Source organism: Panthera uncia (assembly GCF_023721935.1).
Source record: "Panthera uncia isolate 11264 chromosome A1 unlocalized genomic scaffold, Puncia_PCG_1.0 HiC_scaffold_17, whole genome shotgun sequence".
In the NCBI taxonomy this organism is placed as follows: Eukaryota; Metazoa; Chordata; class Mammalia; order Carnivora; family Felidae; genus Panthera; species Panthera uncia.
Genome location: NW_026057577.1, coordinates 33,904,430 through 33,920,590, shown reverse-complemented (window position 1 = coordinate 33,920,590; position 16,161 = coordinate 33,904,430). Strand labels below are relative to the sequence as shown.

The window sequence follows — 16,161 nt, the reverse complement described above, 5'->3', positions numbered from 1 at the left end:
GAGCTCCTACTAGCGTGGGCCTTGTGCTAAGTGCTGAGGATACCAGAATACAAAGACAAGGTCCCAGATCCCAAGGAGACATCTGTGGGAGGCAGCCGCATGAGGGGATCAGTGTGGGGGTGGGAAGGCCAGCATGCAGGGCAGCTCTGGAAAGGGAGTAGCAGTCAGGGGAGACACTAAAGTTGAAAGAAGCTTAGGGCCCCCATGACAAGAGGAAAGTGCTAGAAAAGTGTGGCAGGAGCCACTGGAGGTTGGTGAGAGGGGTGGGCAGCAGAGAAGACAACCTCCACCCCCAACTCCTTCCACTGTTGAACTGGCCAAGCTGGGTGATCTTTCACATCTGAACAGTTACTAGAGGGTTTGGTCCCTCCCACTCCCTACCCTCAACCACATCCATGCTATTGAACTTGGGCTAACATCCAGAAGCCAGGGAATAGCTATTCACAGATTCAGTAATTGGAGTCATTAGCGTTGACTCAGAAATCATTTTTTTCCTAAGTCTCTCCCTTGGAGAAGCTTTTTTTTTTTTTTTTTTTTTCAACGTTTTTTATTTATTTTTGGGACAGAGAGAGACAGAGCATGAACGGGGGAGGGGCAGAGAGAGAGGGAGACACAGAATCGGAAACAGGCTCCAGGCTCCGAGCCATCAGCCCAGAGCCGGAGAAGCTTTTAAGACCCTTCAAATTGGTTAATGGAGAGTTTAGAGATGAGGTTGGAGCCTCTGCTTTCAGCTCCCCCTGCCCCACCCCCGGCTCTCCCCAACATACTCAAAGGCAAGAGTGATGAGATAATCCAGTATCTATTTTATTAAACTCCCATCCATTTCTGGCACACCCTTCACAAACAAGGATCTCAAAATCTACACTTTCCTGCTCCAAGCCTCCACTTACTCCCTCACATTGGAGAGATGTGACAGTAACACATAAAGCTAGTGTGAACTGGCAAAACAGAGCCCTGAGCCAGGAGTCAGGGGGCCTGGTCTTCTCCTGGCCTGGTGACTCATAAAGCCATACAACCATGGGCAACAGTCTGCCTCATTGGGCCTAAGTGGTCACCAAGGGCCTTTCTGCAGTGAAATGCCCCCCATGAGCTCTGTAGGGTCAAAGGACATACACCAATGCCTTCGGTCAACAACTGAGAAAACAATGTAGTGGGTCAGGTCACTGCTTCATAAGGTGACACGGCCAGGCAAGGTGACATGGCCAGGACCTGGGTCTTTACACACTTTCTTCTTTACTATGCTGGGGCAGATGCTTAAGTTTCTTTGGGAAGTTGTGTAGATATCTGGCCTCTGCTTTGGGACTCAAGTTGTAACAGAGAAGCCACAGGCTCCATCTTTAGGGCTGAAGTGAGAAGGTCTGAAAAAGTCAAGCAGACATATTAGGTATGTAGGCAAGAAACTCATTCCTCCCAAATCAGTGATGAAGATGATCCTAACTCCACTGGGGATGAACAAAAGTGAATACGGAAGCCCATCTTGGAAATGGCCTGACTCAGTGCTCCTCAAGTTTTAGCCATTCATGGAACCACCATGGGTGGGACCTGTGCTCCCTTTTATCCAATTTCACAATGTTTTTCTTTAAATGGATCGTTTTTAATATCTGTGAAACTATAATGTGCTAGTCACATTTTTACATTATATATTAAATATACAACTACTAAGATAGAAAATATTAGAGTACCTAAAATCCTCTTATGAACCACCAGAAGCACATACATCAGATGTTGGCAAACATCTGTCATGCAGTCTAAGCCTAAGGAAACTGAGACATGGGAAAGAATATGTAAGTGGTTTACTCAGTCACAGGCTATGGTAAGACTCTGGAACCTTCAGGAGAGTTTTTTACAGGTCACTGAATGAATCCCTTTCGTGCACAGAACCAGAAATAACTATCAATGTTTCCACTGCCCACCTGTGAGGCTACCAACTGGAGGAAAGGTCAAAGTCATTTATTAGCCATGCACTTGAAATTGCTTGAGAACCTCAGCTCTCGCTGGAATGTCCACCTCAGAAAGGGACACTGACACCTATTTTTGTTACCATCCAACCTGTGCACCCTCCCCACCCCAGCACCAGTAACTATGTCTTATCTTACCTTAGCCAAAACCCAGTCTGACGAGACTCCTTTCCAAAGGGTAGTTGTGTGGGGGAAGAGCTCCCCTGGGACTGGCTCCGAGACGCCCACTTCTACAGAGGAGGCCAAGGTTCCCTGTGCTCGAGGCGTGTGGGAGGCGTGAGGCTCCCGCCAGCAGGGTGTTGAGGCTGCAGAGGGAGGGGCTGGAGAAGGACTTCAATCCTTTAACTGCCAAGTCGCTGGGCCCCAGGGCTGTGAGGAGAGGTGAGAGCGACTCTTACTCATACTGTGGGTTCTTACTTTGGAGCAAGGACTTCTTAAAGGGCTTGGTTGCCCCTGGCGTTGGTAACCCCGGCCAGCCCGAGTGACTCAGGAGTGAGCACTCAGAGCCCTCGAAGGGTAATTCAGGGAACTGAGGCAATCTCAGGATACGGTCTCTCCTGAAAAATCCTCAGGGAGGCTACCATTTATTCAACACCTGCTGTATGCCAGGTTGTGCCAAGCCCTCTAGAACCATCTCATTTAATCCTTACAACCGAACAAGTAAGGTACGAGTAGTACCCTCATTTTCAGAAGTGAAGAACCACGCAATTTTCAAAGACATGGAGTCCGAGTTCAGTGACATAGCAGGGTTGTTAAAGCTCAGGTGTGTCTGACTCAAAAAGCTGTGCTCTTACCCATTACTGGGGCAAGAAATGCCAAGGAGACCAAGGACTACTGCCACCCCCTTCTCTGTCACAGGGCATTGAGCTCAGGGAAGGGAACTTGTTGGCTCTGACATGCACCTTTAACCACTGCTTCCATGGAAAAGAGGGTCCGCAACCTTTCCTGGGCAGGTTCATTGCCCAGAGCCGCTGACTGCTGGTAACATCTTATAGCCTCTCCCAGATTCCTCTGCACACCAAGGCCCTTCTCATAGCAAATTCCCAAGTGGTATCTGCTCTGTGAGTCCTAAAAGGGAAAATAGACAGCTGTACAGATATGCACACATGCAGGAGAGAAGAACTGAAATGCTAAGGCAAGAGGAAGGTGGGGTAGTCGGGCAAGCTGGGGCTTCATCCATATAGGTCCAGTCCCAGTCCCCCCTGTACCAAGGGATCTCAAGTATGAAAAGCCAGAGGCCCAGAGTGTGCCCAACACAGAGGAGCGGGGGATCCCTCTGCCCAGGGAGATTCGAGTGGCAGTGTGGCAGCCTCTCGCTGAGGCTGATGCTGAAGGCAGACAGAAGTGACGGCCACAGGAACTACCACCCAACTGTGGGGAACCTGGGAGTCAGGCTCCTAGTTAGGCTAGAAGAGCCAGGAGCCAGGGTAGAGGCTAGGCTTCTCAAAGGCCCCAAAAGCCTTTCTGAATCTCTGCCCAGGGGCTGCAAAACATACACTACAGAGAGTGTCCCTCCTTTTAAAAGTCTAATAATCCCTTTGCCCAAAATGCTGGATCCTCTCTCCTCTCACTGAAAACTATGATCCTTAGAGAGGCATTAGCAGGTAGGGCTTAAGAGAACAACCTATATAGCCAGACTGTCTGGGTTCCAATCTTGGCTCTACCACTTACCAGCTACGTAACCTCAGGCATATTATTCTATGCCCCTGTGCCTCAGCGTCCTCGTCTATAAAGTGGGAAATAATAATAACACCCACCTGATTGAATTGTTATGAAAATTATATGTGTTAATACATTAAAGTGCTTACTGTTATTATTACTTTCTTATTATTTTAGTTGCCCTAAAGAGATTTTATTTTTTATTTTATTTTATTTTTTTAAATTTTTTAACATTTATTTATTTTTGAGACAGAGAGAGACAGAGCATGAACAGGGGAGGGGCAGAGAGAGAGGGAGACACAGAATCTGAAACAGGCTCCAGGCTCTGAGCTGTCAGCACAGAGCCCGACGCGGGGCTCGAACTCACAGACTGTGAGATCATGACCTGAGCTGAAGTCGGACGCTTAACCGACCAAGCCACCCAGGCGCCCCGCCCTAAAGAGATTTTAATCTCTCCCTCTTTACCGGAAAATTATTATATTCAAGCGCCCAACTTACAAACAAACAAACAAACAAAAAACTCTGTTGATCCCCAACCATGGTCTCATTTCTCTTCTAATTTCCAGAGTCCAATTTCTTGAGAGAGTTTCTGTAACTTGCAGGGCAAAGTCTATGTAATAAATATGGTGGACTCATGACCGTAGACCAGCTCAGAACACAGCGCTGCACATTCCTAAGGCCAAAACAGCCACCCTGCAACACTGCTCAGTACAAACCTACAAAGACACAATTACTCCCGGGGGGTGGGTGTGTGTGTCAGGACTGTGCCCAACACCCTCTGTGCATTTCTCCCAGCGTCCTGACCGAAGTGGACCAAGGTGCCCTCAGGCATGTCTAGCACATGAGATGGTGAAGCACACTCAGCCCGAGATAGAGCTGGGACTCCATCAAGGAAGACAGGCACAGAGGCAGTTCTAGTTGGTGACACTGGTCCCCTTCTGAAAGCTACTACAGGTAACAGAGTAAAAACAAAAAAGTATTCTGATGCCCAAGAGTCCAATCAGGTACCACTGTGTTGGCCAGAATACACCAAGAATCAGCAGCCCCAGTGCAGGAAAATTCCAGTACATGCACATGGCTTGCTTTAATCCACTACTCCTGATCTTTCAGCATGCAGCGCCCAAAAAAGTCCTGCTCAAGTACATTTCAGGAATACAGCAAACCACAGACGCCTTTTTGGTGATTCACACTGAGGTGAAGCTTTGAGATCACCTGCACTGAAGACACCTGTTTAGCGCAGCATTTCCCAAACCCATCTGACCATGTTTTCCTTCCTATTATAAACACCCCATGAAACTAACACTCTGGGGAACAAACTCACGGTCCTGCAGCCTGGATGCCAAGGCCCCCAGACACCTGCCACCCCTGAAACTGTGCAGTGTCTTCTGACTTCCCCAAACTGCACTGTCCATGAGGGTGCACCTTCCCTGTGCTCAACTGACCAAGCACTCACACACCTGCTACCTCAGTTAGATTTTGATCCTCACAACAACACCCCTGTGAAGCAGTCGACAGGTGAGGCAGTCATTCCATCGCAATTTTTCCAGATGAGGAGAACAAGAAGTGACCGGCTCAGGAATATGCTGGTAAGCGTAGCAACTGGCTCCGCAGTGAAACAGGCCCTGCTATGGAGCATGCCGTAATTTCTGTGGTGCAAATACTCCACCCACAGCTGATTTTAAACTACCGACAGCTCTCACAGATTGCTGTCAGCCAACTCCAGGGCCCCACTAGACCTGCTCAAGGGTCACACAGTAAGTCAGCAACAGTTAAGACCTGAAGCTGGCCCAGCGTTCCTGTCAACCCTCTCCTATGCGCAGCAGAGCCTGGTACCAGTTCCAAGATTCCCTCTTTCAGCAGACTCGATCCCCAACATGTCTGGACACTGGCAATCCCATACCCCATTGTTGGCCGCAAGCCAAAGGTATTTCACAGCTCTCTGCTCATCCAGGTGTGGCTCCTTGGTGAAAAGCACCCCGAGGAAAGCTTGAGCCTGTGGTTCAGGAGGAAGGAAAAAGGCATTTCCATCACTTTCAGGCCCCGCATACTCCAGGAGCCCAGGAGAGACTCCCCACCCCCACCCTGGGCACTCACCTCTCTCAAGCCCGAGTGTGCAGCCTGCTTAAGCATGGACACTGCCCTCTGGCACTCAGGATCCCAAGTGGAGGCTGGGCCTTGCAACAGGCACCTGGCGTAACGGTACTGAGCCAGGCGGTGACCCTGGCTGGCAGCCAGCTGGTAAAAAAGAACTGCCTGGGACAAAGGGAGAGACACCTAGTCAACTGATACCTCTGCAAGCTAGCCTTCTCTTTGAGCGAATTTGTAAAAACTATTTTAATTAAACAATACATCATCATTACAGATTCATCAGAAAATAGATAAGCCAAAATTTCAAAATAGATAAACCAAAAATAGAAACATAAAATCCCCCCCAAATCCTGCCTCCTAAAGATCATTCTCTGTTCACTTTTACTTTACAGCTTTGCAAATTTCTTCCCACATATATGTGTATTTATACATGTACACATATACACGCACATACACATACACACATAAATGTGTGTATGTGTGTGTGTGTGTAGGGAGAAATAGTGAGAGAGAGAACATTCACACTTTTGTAACCTGTTTTTTCACTTAACAATACACCATGAATGTCTTTCCCTGCCAGTAAATATAGATCTAGTGCATCATTTTTAAAAAATGTTTATTTACTTATTTTGAGAGACCAGGGCAGGAGCAGCTAGAGAAGGAGAGAGAGAATCCCAGCACAGAGCCTGGTGTGGAGCTCAAACTCAGGAACCATGAGATCATGACCTGAGCCAAAATCAAGAGTCATATGTTCAACCAAATGAGCCACCCAGCTGCCCTTGGTGCATCATTTTTTAAGGCCCACATAGATATTATTAACCAACTTACTATTGAATAACTTTCAAGTTGCTTTCCCCTTTTTTTTTTTGCCATCATATACAATTCTAAGAAAAGTACATTCTTATATATATATAACATCTTTGCGTACTTATCCTACATTTTTACAATGAATTAATCCATTCATCAAGGTAAGGTTCTAGGTCCTGAGGATACAGCTGCAAAGAAAAAAGACAAGGTCCCTGGCCTCCTTCTGAATCTAAATTCCTGCAAGTTAGGAGCTTCTGTCTTCTTTTTCCCTCATGGCTGGGAGAGAGAAGGTGAACTCTCCCCAAGCCCTCCTGCCACTCATTTCTGGAGGTCAACTTTGGGCAGGGCAGCTCAGGAGACAGGCCTGGGGACAAAGAGGAGGTGCAGTACCTTGCCAAGGTCCCTGGGGGTGCCTCTGCCATGCTCATGACACAAGCCCACATTGTACTGTGCTTTGCTGTAGCCACGGTCTGCTGCTTTCTGGAAGTAAGAAAAGGCTGCCGTGTAGTCCCCATTCCTCATGTTCTCTGTCCCTGTAAGAAAGCACAGAGTGTAAACACAACTTCCTCTGTGAACCTCCCCACATCCTTGGCCAGATCCTCATAAGCTGCTTCCTTTCTTTTTTGTGCTAGACACTCAGCATATGTTTCCAGCCTCCGAATATTTCACTGGTTTGCCAGAGACATCAGTGGGTTCTGCCCTCCTATACAACATCCTCCTCTTGGTACCAGCACCCCAGTTTTCCTTGGAGAGCAGCCCTCCTCCCCGCTGCCCAGTGCTATCAATCATTGTGCTATGCTCTTCCCAACCAGTAGGTCCCTCACTCAGGAATCTGAATCCTGATCTGGTTGAGGCAGGAGAGAAAATAGCTTTTGCAGGTTTATTCTGACAGCAAAACTCTGAAGACACTGTCCCTCAGTTACTGCCCCCTGGATCCCCGGACCTTCTCTATTCCTGTCCTGAGATTTGGCAGATCAACAGATCCCAGTAGATTCCTTTTGTGCTTAAGTTAGCCAGAGTGGGCTTAGGCTGCTTGTAATGAACTAGATCGAATTGATAACAGCTGATACTGTTAATCCTGCTTTAGGAGGAAACCGTGAGAGAGAAAGTAAGACAGCTGTGACCTGAACTCAGGTGTGTCCAACAGCAAAACCCACGTTCCGTTTTATCATCCAAACAAATGAGCAAACAGAAAACACAGACGGGGCTGGGCACAGCCAAGTCCCAACTCAAACCTTTGCTCAAGTTGTCTCTCCTCCCTGGGCTATCTTTCTGCCTCCACCATCAGACTTTCTCATTCTGCCTCTGCTCTGGAAGCTTCAGACCACACTCAGGCTTCAAACACTCTTTTGGTTTTTACTCAGGAGACAAGCCTTTTTCCATGAACTAAACTGTTTCCAGAGTACAAGCCCTGTCTCCTCAATTAGACTGCAAAATCCTGGAGGCAGAAGCAGAAAAAGAATGTAGAAGAAATAACTTCGCATAGGGTGAAAGCTCTATACAAATGCAAAATATGATGATGGCTTGTGCTCCCTTTGTGTTCTGCCACACTGCTTAGCATTGCTGAATAAATGAATATATGAATGAAGGAATGGGCAAGAAAATCCTCAGAAGAGACTGTCGGCCCATCAAAATCACAAAAAGCTAATGAGGTAGAAGCCAGGTTCCATTCAGCCAGCAGTGAATTAAAGTTACCTCCCTGCTGCCTGAAAATTTGCTGTCCAGGATGCACAGAGCCATCTGTCCTTGAGAAGACTCAAGAGGGCAAAGGATCCCACCCCTGTCCCCACTGGCTCCTCGATCCATCTCTCTTCTCTGTCCCCTCTGCCTCTAACCTAGACCAAGCCACCATGACGCTTTGCTATGCCATCAGTAACAGCTCCAACCCAGTCTCCTGTTTCCTCTGGCATGCCTGCACTCCACATTTGTCCACACAACAGCCAGAGAAATCTGAAAAAGTACATTAGATCATGTGACTGTCCTCCTCCTCTTCCACTGTAAAACCCTCCAATGGCTTCTGATCTCCCTTAGGAAATCCACACTCCACAGTGGCTCAGAAGGCGTTGCCTGACCTAGCCCCTTCCTCCTTCTCTCACTTCATCTGTTTCTACTCTCCTGGTGATTTCTAAGTTGCAGCCACACTCACCTTTCTTTTATTCCTTTCACAAGCAAAACTCAATACTGCCTCAGGACCTTTGTACTAGCTGTTCCCCCTGTTTGGAAAGCTATTTCTCTATACAGAAACAAGACTGGCTTGTTTTTGTCAGTCAGGTCTTGGCACAGAGTTCTTCCCATCAGTGAGGACTTCCAAATCAAAAGCTGCTCCTTCCCCAAGTCACTGACACATTCCCCTGTTTACAATTCTAACATTTACCATCATCTGAAATTCTTTTTTATTTATTTAGCAATGTTTTATTCTTCTCCCCCTCAATTCACACATCAGCTCCATGACAGTAAGAACTCTGTCTCATGAATCACTGTATCCCTGACACCTAAAATAGGGCCTAGAAAAGGTGAATGCTTAACAGCTTTGTGCTGAAAGAATCCCACCTTCTCATGCATCTGCCCATTACACTCCAACAGATGCTGTTGGCAGTCTGGGTCGCTGCATTAAAAGGCCTGAAACTTAAGCCAAGTCACTGCAGAGAACAGAACAAATGGTGGAGGGGCATCTAGAGTCTCCAGATGTGGTAAGAGTTCCTGTCTGTGCATTTGAGAGCCTGCTCCAGACCTTAGGAGTCTCTTCTCACCTAAACGTGTCAGAAAACGTAAGGTATCCTCCCAGATTTATTTTCTGCTTCTTACACAGTAACAGAATGTTCAGGTAAGCACATGGACATTCAGCTAGAGACTACATTTCCCAGGCTCCTCTGTGACCAGGTGTGGTCAGAGGCCTACATCCTGGACATTGATTTGTGCAACTTTCTAGGTGGGGAAGGAGTAGTCCTTTAGCTTTCCCACCTATCCCCTTCCAGAAAGAAAGCTGCAATAGCCAAACAGGACCTTGAGACGGAAGTCAGTTTTAAGAATGGCAGAATCATGAGGATGGGTCCCTGACACCACTGTGCCACCATGCCAGGTCTAGTCTACCTACCCGGGAGAAGATAAATTCTCTCAATTTAAACCACTCCCTGCCCTAACTCTGTTTGACCAACCCCATACCCTTTCCGTTCTCCCATCCGCCTGCCTTGATGCAAGGTCCACCCAGTTACCCAGGAAGTTGAAAGCAATGGAAACACTGAGCTGGAAGAGCTGCTGAATGGAAGTCACAGCCTCCTCGAGGGAAAGAGTTTTTGATTTATCTTGTTCCTGGGGAAGAAATATAAAGACTCATCATGGGAGGGTTCACTCAAACTGCAACCTGCCCAGGGGAATGTGATGAGGGTCTGGAGGCCACATCTGAACCATACCTGCTTTTGTCCGGTGGGCACAGGCTGGGCTGGCTTTGCCCCGGATCTGAAGCTACTGCTGGCATGCAGGAAGCCGAGATCACTAGGGTCTGCAAGGGAAATGGGTGACACCCAGCCAGGGTAAAGGAGAAAGTGTGGTTTCTCCTTTTCTCCCACTGCCCCAGTCTCCCCGGCCCCTCTGGCCAGCACCACCACCAGGAATCAAAATCATTCAAAGGGCCCCAGAAAGCACGGGCCCTCACAGGAATGACAATTTCCTCATCTGGCATAAGCAGCAACAAATGTCCATCTGCCCAGTCCCCACCCCCTCTACCTCTGGCTGACTCTAGGTGGTGAAAACATACCTTCTTCAGAGAGACCCTGAAGACCAGATGCCCTCAAGGAGCTGTACGAAGAGAGGTTCTCAGGCCGAGTGGAGGGTTCTTCCTGGCCCAGCCTGGGTTCCCTAAGGCCAGTGTGCCTGGGAGCTGGGCCATCAGGGCTGGGGAGAATGTGCCTCCGGAGTGCTGGAAAGACCCAGTAAGAGTAGTCACATCAGAAGGGGATCAGCTCAGTCTGCTCAGGCTCGACTGAGTGTTCCCTGAGGTTTGGGGGAAGAATGTGGAATTTCCTCCTTCACATACCTCCACTTCCTTTGCTGGGGTCAAGAGGGGCCTACATTTATGCTGATCTCCTGTCCTAGGTATAAATGCTTCATTTGCCTGAATTCTTCCAGTGGCAGGGAGGCATCTACCTCACTCACAGTTGTAGCCCCGACACCTGGCACTCTATTTGATAGTAATATTGATAATGATTATAAGCATAAGAACAAGACCTTAAACTAATACTTGCTGGGTACTTACTGTGTGCCAGGCACTGTTCTAACTCGTTGACAGGTATTAACTCATTTAATCCTCCCAAGAGACCTATGAAGTGGGTTTTACTATTATCCCATCTTATGGATGAAAAGATTGAGGCACGGGGGAGTTAAAAGTGACTTGTTCTTAATGGGGGGTGGGAGGGAGGGCAGGGTGGGTGATGGGTATTGAGGAGGGCACCTTTTGGGATGAGCACTGGGTGTTGTATGGAAACCAATTTGACAGTAAATTTCATATATTAAAAAAAATAAATAAATAAATAAATAAATAAATAAATAAATAAAAACAAAAAAAAAAGTGACTTGTTCAGGGACACAAGACTAGTATGCACCAGCTATGGGGCCTGAACCCTGACACTAACTCCAGGGCCTTAACCCCTGGGCTGTATCGCCTGTGTACCATGGTACATAGTAGTTATTCAATGAAGATTCACTTAGTAATGAATGACTGACCAGAGAATGACCTGAAGGGTCATGGGTGAAGGGTAAGCAGGAAGCCACACCCAAGATCTAAAGCAGCCTCGATCCCTGTGGGGCTCCCTTCATGGAAGGGGAGGGGAGGACATGGGAGGACACTGAGGGGCAGGGGTGGTCCACACCCTGGGTGGGTAGAACTTCCTCACATTCCCCTTCCTCTGACTTCAGATAGGAAAGGCAAGGAGCTGCTGATGGCTCTTTTCCTGAGGTGTGTCCAGAGATGCTTCCTGGCCTAGAAAAACTCCCAGCCTAGCCCTCCTGTCCCTGGGACTGAAAACTCACAGGAGCGCGGATGCCACAAGGGAGATGAGAGGAAACAGTCCAGGGGTCTGCGCCAAGAGCAGTGCTCTGCTTGTCGAGGTCCTGCTGGCAGGGACGACTGGAAGTGGATCTGCCTTGCCAGTTGCAGGGCCAGCACGGCCAGAGTGCCCTGGGAAAGACAGCACACTGGGGACCCAGCTTTGCACCAGTTACCTCCTTCAGTCTCACCCTTCAGCTCAAACGCCACTTCCTTGGGAAGCCTTTCCTGACTCCTGGCTGAGGCCAACTAATACCCTCCTGGTGCCCAAACTTGCCTGGTAGAGCCCTGATCACACTGGTACTTAAGTAATCACCTCGACAATTATTTGGCTAAGGTCTGTCTCTCCTGTTAGTCTCTAAGCACCATGAGGACAGGAATCATGTCTGTTTTGTTCACCCACGTATCCCTGGAGCCTAGGAGAATGCTAAGATGTAGCACTAATAAATACACACATGTATTTATTACATGCATAAGGAGTGAATGAATAAATAAAGTTTAAGCAGGCAAAAAGATAATGTGGTAAGCTGGGGCTTGGCCACAAATGCAATGACAGGTCAGGGCTCACCATCAAGTTCATTCTCTTTCTCTGGCCTGAGGCACAACTCTTCCTTTCTCTCTGACCAAGCCACCCCACCACAGACACATTCACACATACAGGCTTGTTGAAGGTATCTCTTCTCTGACAGGTGTGTGGAAAACCTAAGCTAGCTCCTAGCTCAGAGACTGCTTGGTTTTCCCTGCCCCTTCCTGTCCACACCCAAATACCTGTTTATTACAACAGGCGCTGGGTACACTGGGAAAGATGATAGTCACGTCTCTGTCCTTATGGACTTTATATCTTCACTGAGGGAGAAAGACAAAATTCACGTACACGGAGAAATAAATATAATAACAACAAATTATGCTAAATGTTAAAAAAAAAAAAAAGAAAGAAAGAAATCAGAGGAGTTTACACAGAGCATAAGAGGGAGGTCTGACAAAATAGGGCATTAAGGATAGCCTCTCTGTAGGCGTGATGTATGAGCTGAGGCCGGAAGGAAGAGAAGGTACCAGCATGTAAATAACAGAGACGTGTATCCAGAATACTGGGACAGCTCGTACCCTTTCACAAGGGCAACAGTGACACAGCTGAGGGACAGCATCAGGACCCCCAGAATCCAAGCCCAGATTCTAGAAGGACTCACTGTAGAATAGCTCTAGGGCTCAGATCTTTGACAAAATGAGAAAATGCTCCCCTCTCCAAAGTATGTTATACCCCTAGTCCACAGCACCAGAGAGAAGTGGCCCTACCATGGAGACATCCCAGGCTCCATTCCGCTGATGACACCAATTTACAGATAAGACAATTGATGCTCGGGGAAGTCAAGTCTTGCCTAAAGCACACAGCATGAAAGTGACAGGGAGGAGATGTGACAGAAATGAGAGTGATGTGTGCAGAACCTGGATGACAAAGATTCTGCCTTCTTGGACCTAATGTTCACTACTGAGCACCTAACTTTATACATCAGAGTCAACAAATATTTATTGTTCTGTACTGGGATCTGTAGTAGGTGCTTTTACAAAGCCACACTAAATATAGCAACCAAGCTGTAGAGCATGGTAGCTAAGAGCATGAGCTCCAGAATAAAACCTGGTTTCTCTACTTAAGAGCTGTATGGCCTTAAGCATGTTACCTAAAGGTCCAGAGCCTGAGTTCCCTTATCTATAAAACAGAGATTATATTTCCCTCGCAAGATTTTTACAAGGATTAAACAAGATAACGCATACATAATATTCTACATTAATATATAACATGTTAGCTATTTAGTATTATTCATTGATAACATCTACCCTTGTTCTCGGCTGTGTCACAAGTGCCTAACAAAAATGCCTGGCTCAGAGAAGGTGTTAAATAAATGTTTACTGAATGAAAGTAGAAATAGGACTGAGGGGAAGAGGAGCCGCAATATCTCCCCCAAATATGCCCCAATGACATGGGTTACTCACATTTTGAGTGTGGGGACAATGATGCCCTAGCTCTTGTTTCTAGGCTTTATTACCATGCAGGATCATTCTGATCCACACAGAAGGTCAAGGACAGAGCTGGGAAGCCTTACCCATGATATGGCATCCCACAAGGTGTTTGGGGAGACACGGGCAGATATCCACTGGAAGGCATCCTTCCATCCATGAGACCTTGGGCCCCTGTTCGTGCCTGGGCCTGGGCCATGGGGGCCTGACCTAGATGAGGCAAGAAAAGCTATCAAGTTATATATCCCAAGTGGAAGGAGTGGGGGGTAAGGGGAAGGGATGGGTGACGGAATGGTAATATCTCACCTGTCAAAGCTGGGGACAGGGACCAGCAGAGTGGAGGAGGCAGCCTGAGGCTCATTTGGGTTGGTAGACTTTGGAGTCAGCCCCCGGAAGCCGGGTCCCAGCAGACGGGGAAGAGCTATGTATAATAACAAAGATCAACCATCTCAACATGAACGGCCCCACCAATCTTCCCTCTGTTCCTTGACAGAGCCCCACTCCTGGAACCCAGGAATCACTGGCATCTGCCACTGCGTCAGTTCTTAAACAAGGACATAAGTGGGAATCTTTTGCCTAGTACAGTTTCTGAGGTGCCACCCAGGCCAATAAACCAGGATCATCCAGGGCATATTCTGAAAATGCTCCCCGGGCGACTCTGATGTCCTCCCAGGGCTGAAACCACCATTATGAAATTACCAGACATTCCTACGCAAACTCTCGCTCATTGTTTGGAGCGCCCTGACTCTAAATCCTGCCTCTTTTCATTGGTTCCGCACTCCATTGGCCACTACCCACCTTTCACGAATTCGGAACACCAGCCATTTGACCCCTCCCCCTTTAGATAGCCCCACCCATCTCCGTGGCCCTAAGCTCCACCCTCTTCCCCACGAGCCCCACTCACACCTCAAATTCTAGCAGCCCCTGACCAGCGGGCGTAGCCCCGCCCCTGTGGGCCCCGCCTTTCCTCAGCTTTAACCCGGCCCGCTCAGGCTTCGGCTCAGTCCTCCGGCCCGCCCTTCTCCAGCTCGGAGTATCAGCCGTTTCTCGGCACGCGGCTCCGACGCCCCCTACCTCTGCCCAGGAGTCCCGGGAGGCGCCACATGTCGTCGCCAACAGCATAGAGAGCTCGCAGTCCAAAGAGCGAGGCCAGACCTACGGGCGGCGGCTAGAGAGGCCGCTGTCGCGCCCTCCGAACGGCCGAGTCCCGAGGAAGCTTCCAGCCAGCCAATTAGAAAGGAGCCTAGCCGGAAGACCGGCGCTGCGCGAAAGGAAGTGGGGGCTGGCGGGGAGGTGAACTGCGGCAAGGGCATGGACGTGGGCCCGGCCTACCCTGGAAGAGGCGTCGCTTGCCGCCCGCAAGGGAGTGGGGAGAACGCTCAGCGGTGGGGGGGTGGGGGTGGGGTCGCAGGTGGCGAAGCTGAACCGAGTCGGAAACTGGACTGTGGAGAGGCGGGGCTAAGGGCGGCCTCGGTAGCGCGGGACAACCTTGCAGACACCGTGGAGACGCGAAAAGGGGAATAGTGTACCCCAGCCCCGCGCCTGGACGAGGCGGTAGGGGCCAGTGGGCGGAGAGGAACGCTAGGGTCCAACGAGAGAGGCCCGTAGTCCGCGCTTTTCCAGTCCAAGGCCCTCGACTAGGAGATTCGGGCTGGGACCGACGGGGTAGGCGTTAAAAAACTGTGCAGGCAGCGTTGTGATTCCGGGGTTCTACCTCTGGCTCATTTTGTGTGTACCGTGCAGCCACCGGACGACCTTTTCCCCTGTCTGGGCCTCAGCTTGCGCCATGATAGGATCAGGTAGATGGAGGGATCTCGAGTAGTCCTTCCTGGCTCTACGGGAAAAACTTGAGTTGCTTTCGAAATACCTAGGAGGAGACCGACCCCCCACCCACCCCCCAACACCTGTTAATCAGAGCCCTCATGCTCAGACCCAGCCAGTGTTATCTATGCGTTCTTTTGTGTGAAAGAGAATGGTTCTTTCACCAAATGTGAATATATGAAATAAAGGACTTCAAGTTCAAATCTAAGGTTCTTAGACATCCTTCTTCCCCTTCTTTCCCCCAGGTACATGACTTCTGGTTGGGAAGAAGTCTACACCTGGGCTAACAGCTTACTGGGGTCACCTTTTAGACCTGGTTTTGTGATAGGACAGTTGTATTTGTTCACCAGTTTTTGAGCCATGTGGCAGTCCCCATCGTAGAATCTGAGAAGACAGATGAGTAAAGAGTATTTGTGGCCTCGAGGAACACTTGGTCCAGTGTTTTAAGAATGGCCTCTGGAGTTCCACAATTGCTTTAAATAATAGCTTTCTTACTTCCTAGCTATGTGTTCTATAGCAGTTAACAACCTTAAGCCTCAGGTTCTTCATCTATAAAATAGGAAGAAAAAATACCTCATGAAATTGTTGTGAGGATTAAATAATGCATTTAAATGGTTAGCAGAGCCCCTAGCACATAGGAAGAGCCTAATAAATATAAGTTGCTATTAATTGCAGTGGCAGAGGAGGTGAGTAGGGAAAAACAATAGATCTATTGCAATAGAATCGTGAATACTGGGTTATGGGATACTGAGGAAAGATTCAAAAAAGTCATTG

General features: G+C 48.5%; 1 protein-coding gene across 1 annotated transcript; it reads right to left on the bottom strand.

Annotated features, from left to right (window-relative positions):
* Positions 1–783: 783 nt before the first annotated feature.
* DELE1 (DAP3 binding cell death enhancer 1) lies at positions 784–14,810 on the bottom strand. Its single transcript, XM_049648500.1, has 13 exons — positions 14,641–14,810; positions 13,873–13,987; positions 13,653–13,776; positions 11,538–11,685; positions 10,267–10,428; positions 9,923–10,011; positions 9,725–9,821; positions 6,903–7,045; positions 5,712–5,870; positions 5,518–5,610; positions 2,861–3,026; positions 2,097–2,327; positions 784–1,358 (listed from the first exon to the last, which is right to left on the bottom strand). The coding sequence occupies exons 1-12, from the start codon at positions 14,669–14,671 to the stop codon at positions 2,098–2,100; spliced, it is 1,557 nt and encodes a 518-aa protein (XP_049504457.1). The 5' UTR covers positions 14,672–14,810; the 3' UTR covers positions 784–1,358; position 2,097.
* Between the last annotated feature and the right edge of the window lie 1,351 nt (positions 14,811–16,161).

Excerpts from the sequence above, each read along its gene's own strand:
- DELE1 (XM_049648500.1), bottom strand. The coding sequence starts at position 14,671 with ATGTGGCGCCTCCCGGGACTCCTGGGCAGAG. Across the intron at positions 11,686-13,652 it reads TGTGGGATGCCATATCATGG|GGCACTCTGGCCGTGCTGGC; the intron begins GTAAGGCTTCCC and ends TGTCTTTCCCAG. Across the intron at positions 3,027-5,517 it reads GGCTTGCGGCCAACAATGGG|GACTCACAGAGCAGATACCA; the intron begins GTATGGGATTGC and ends TTTCCCTTTTAG.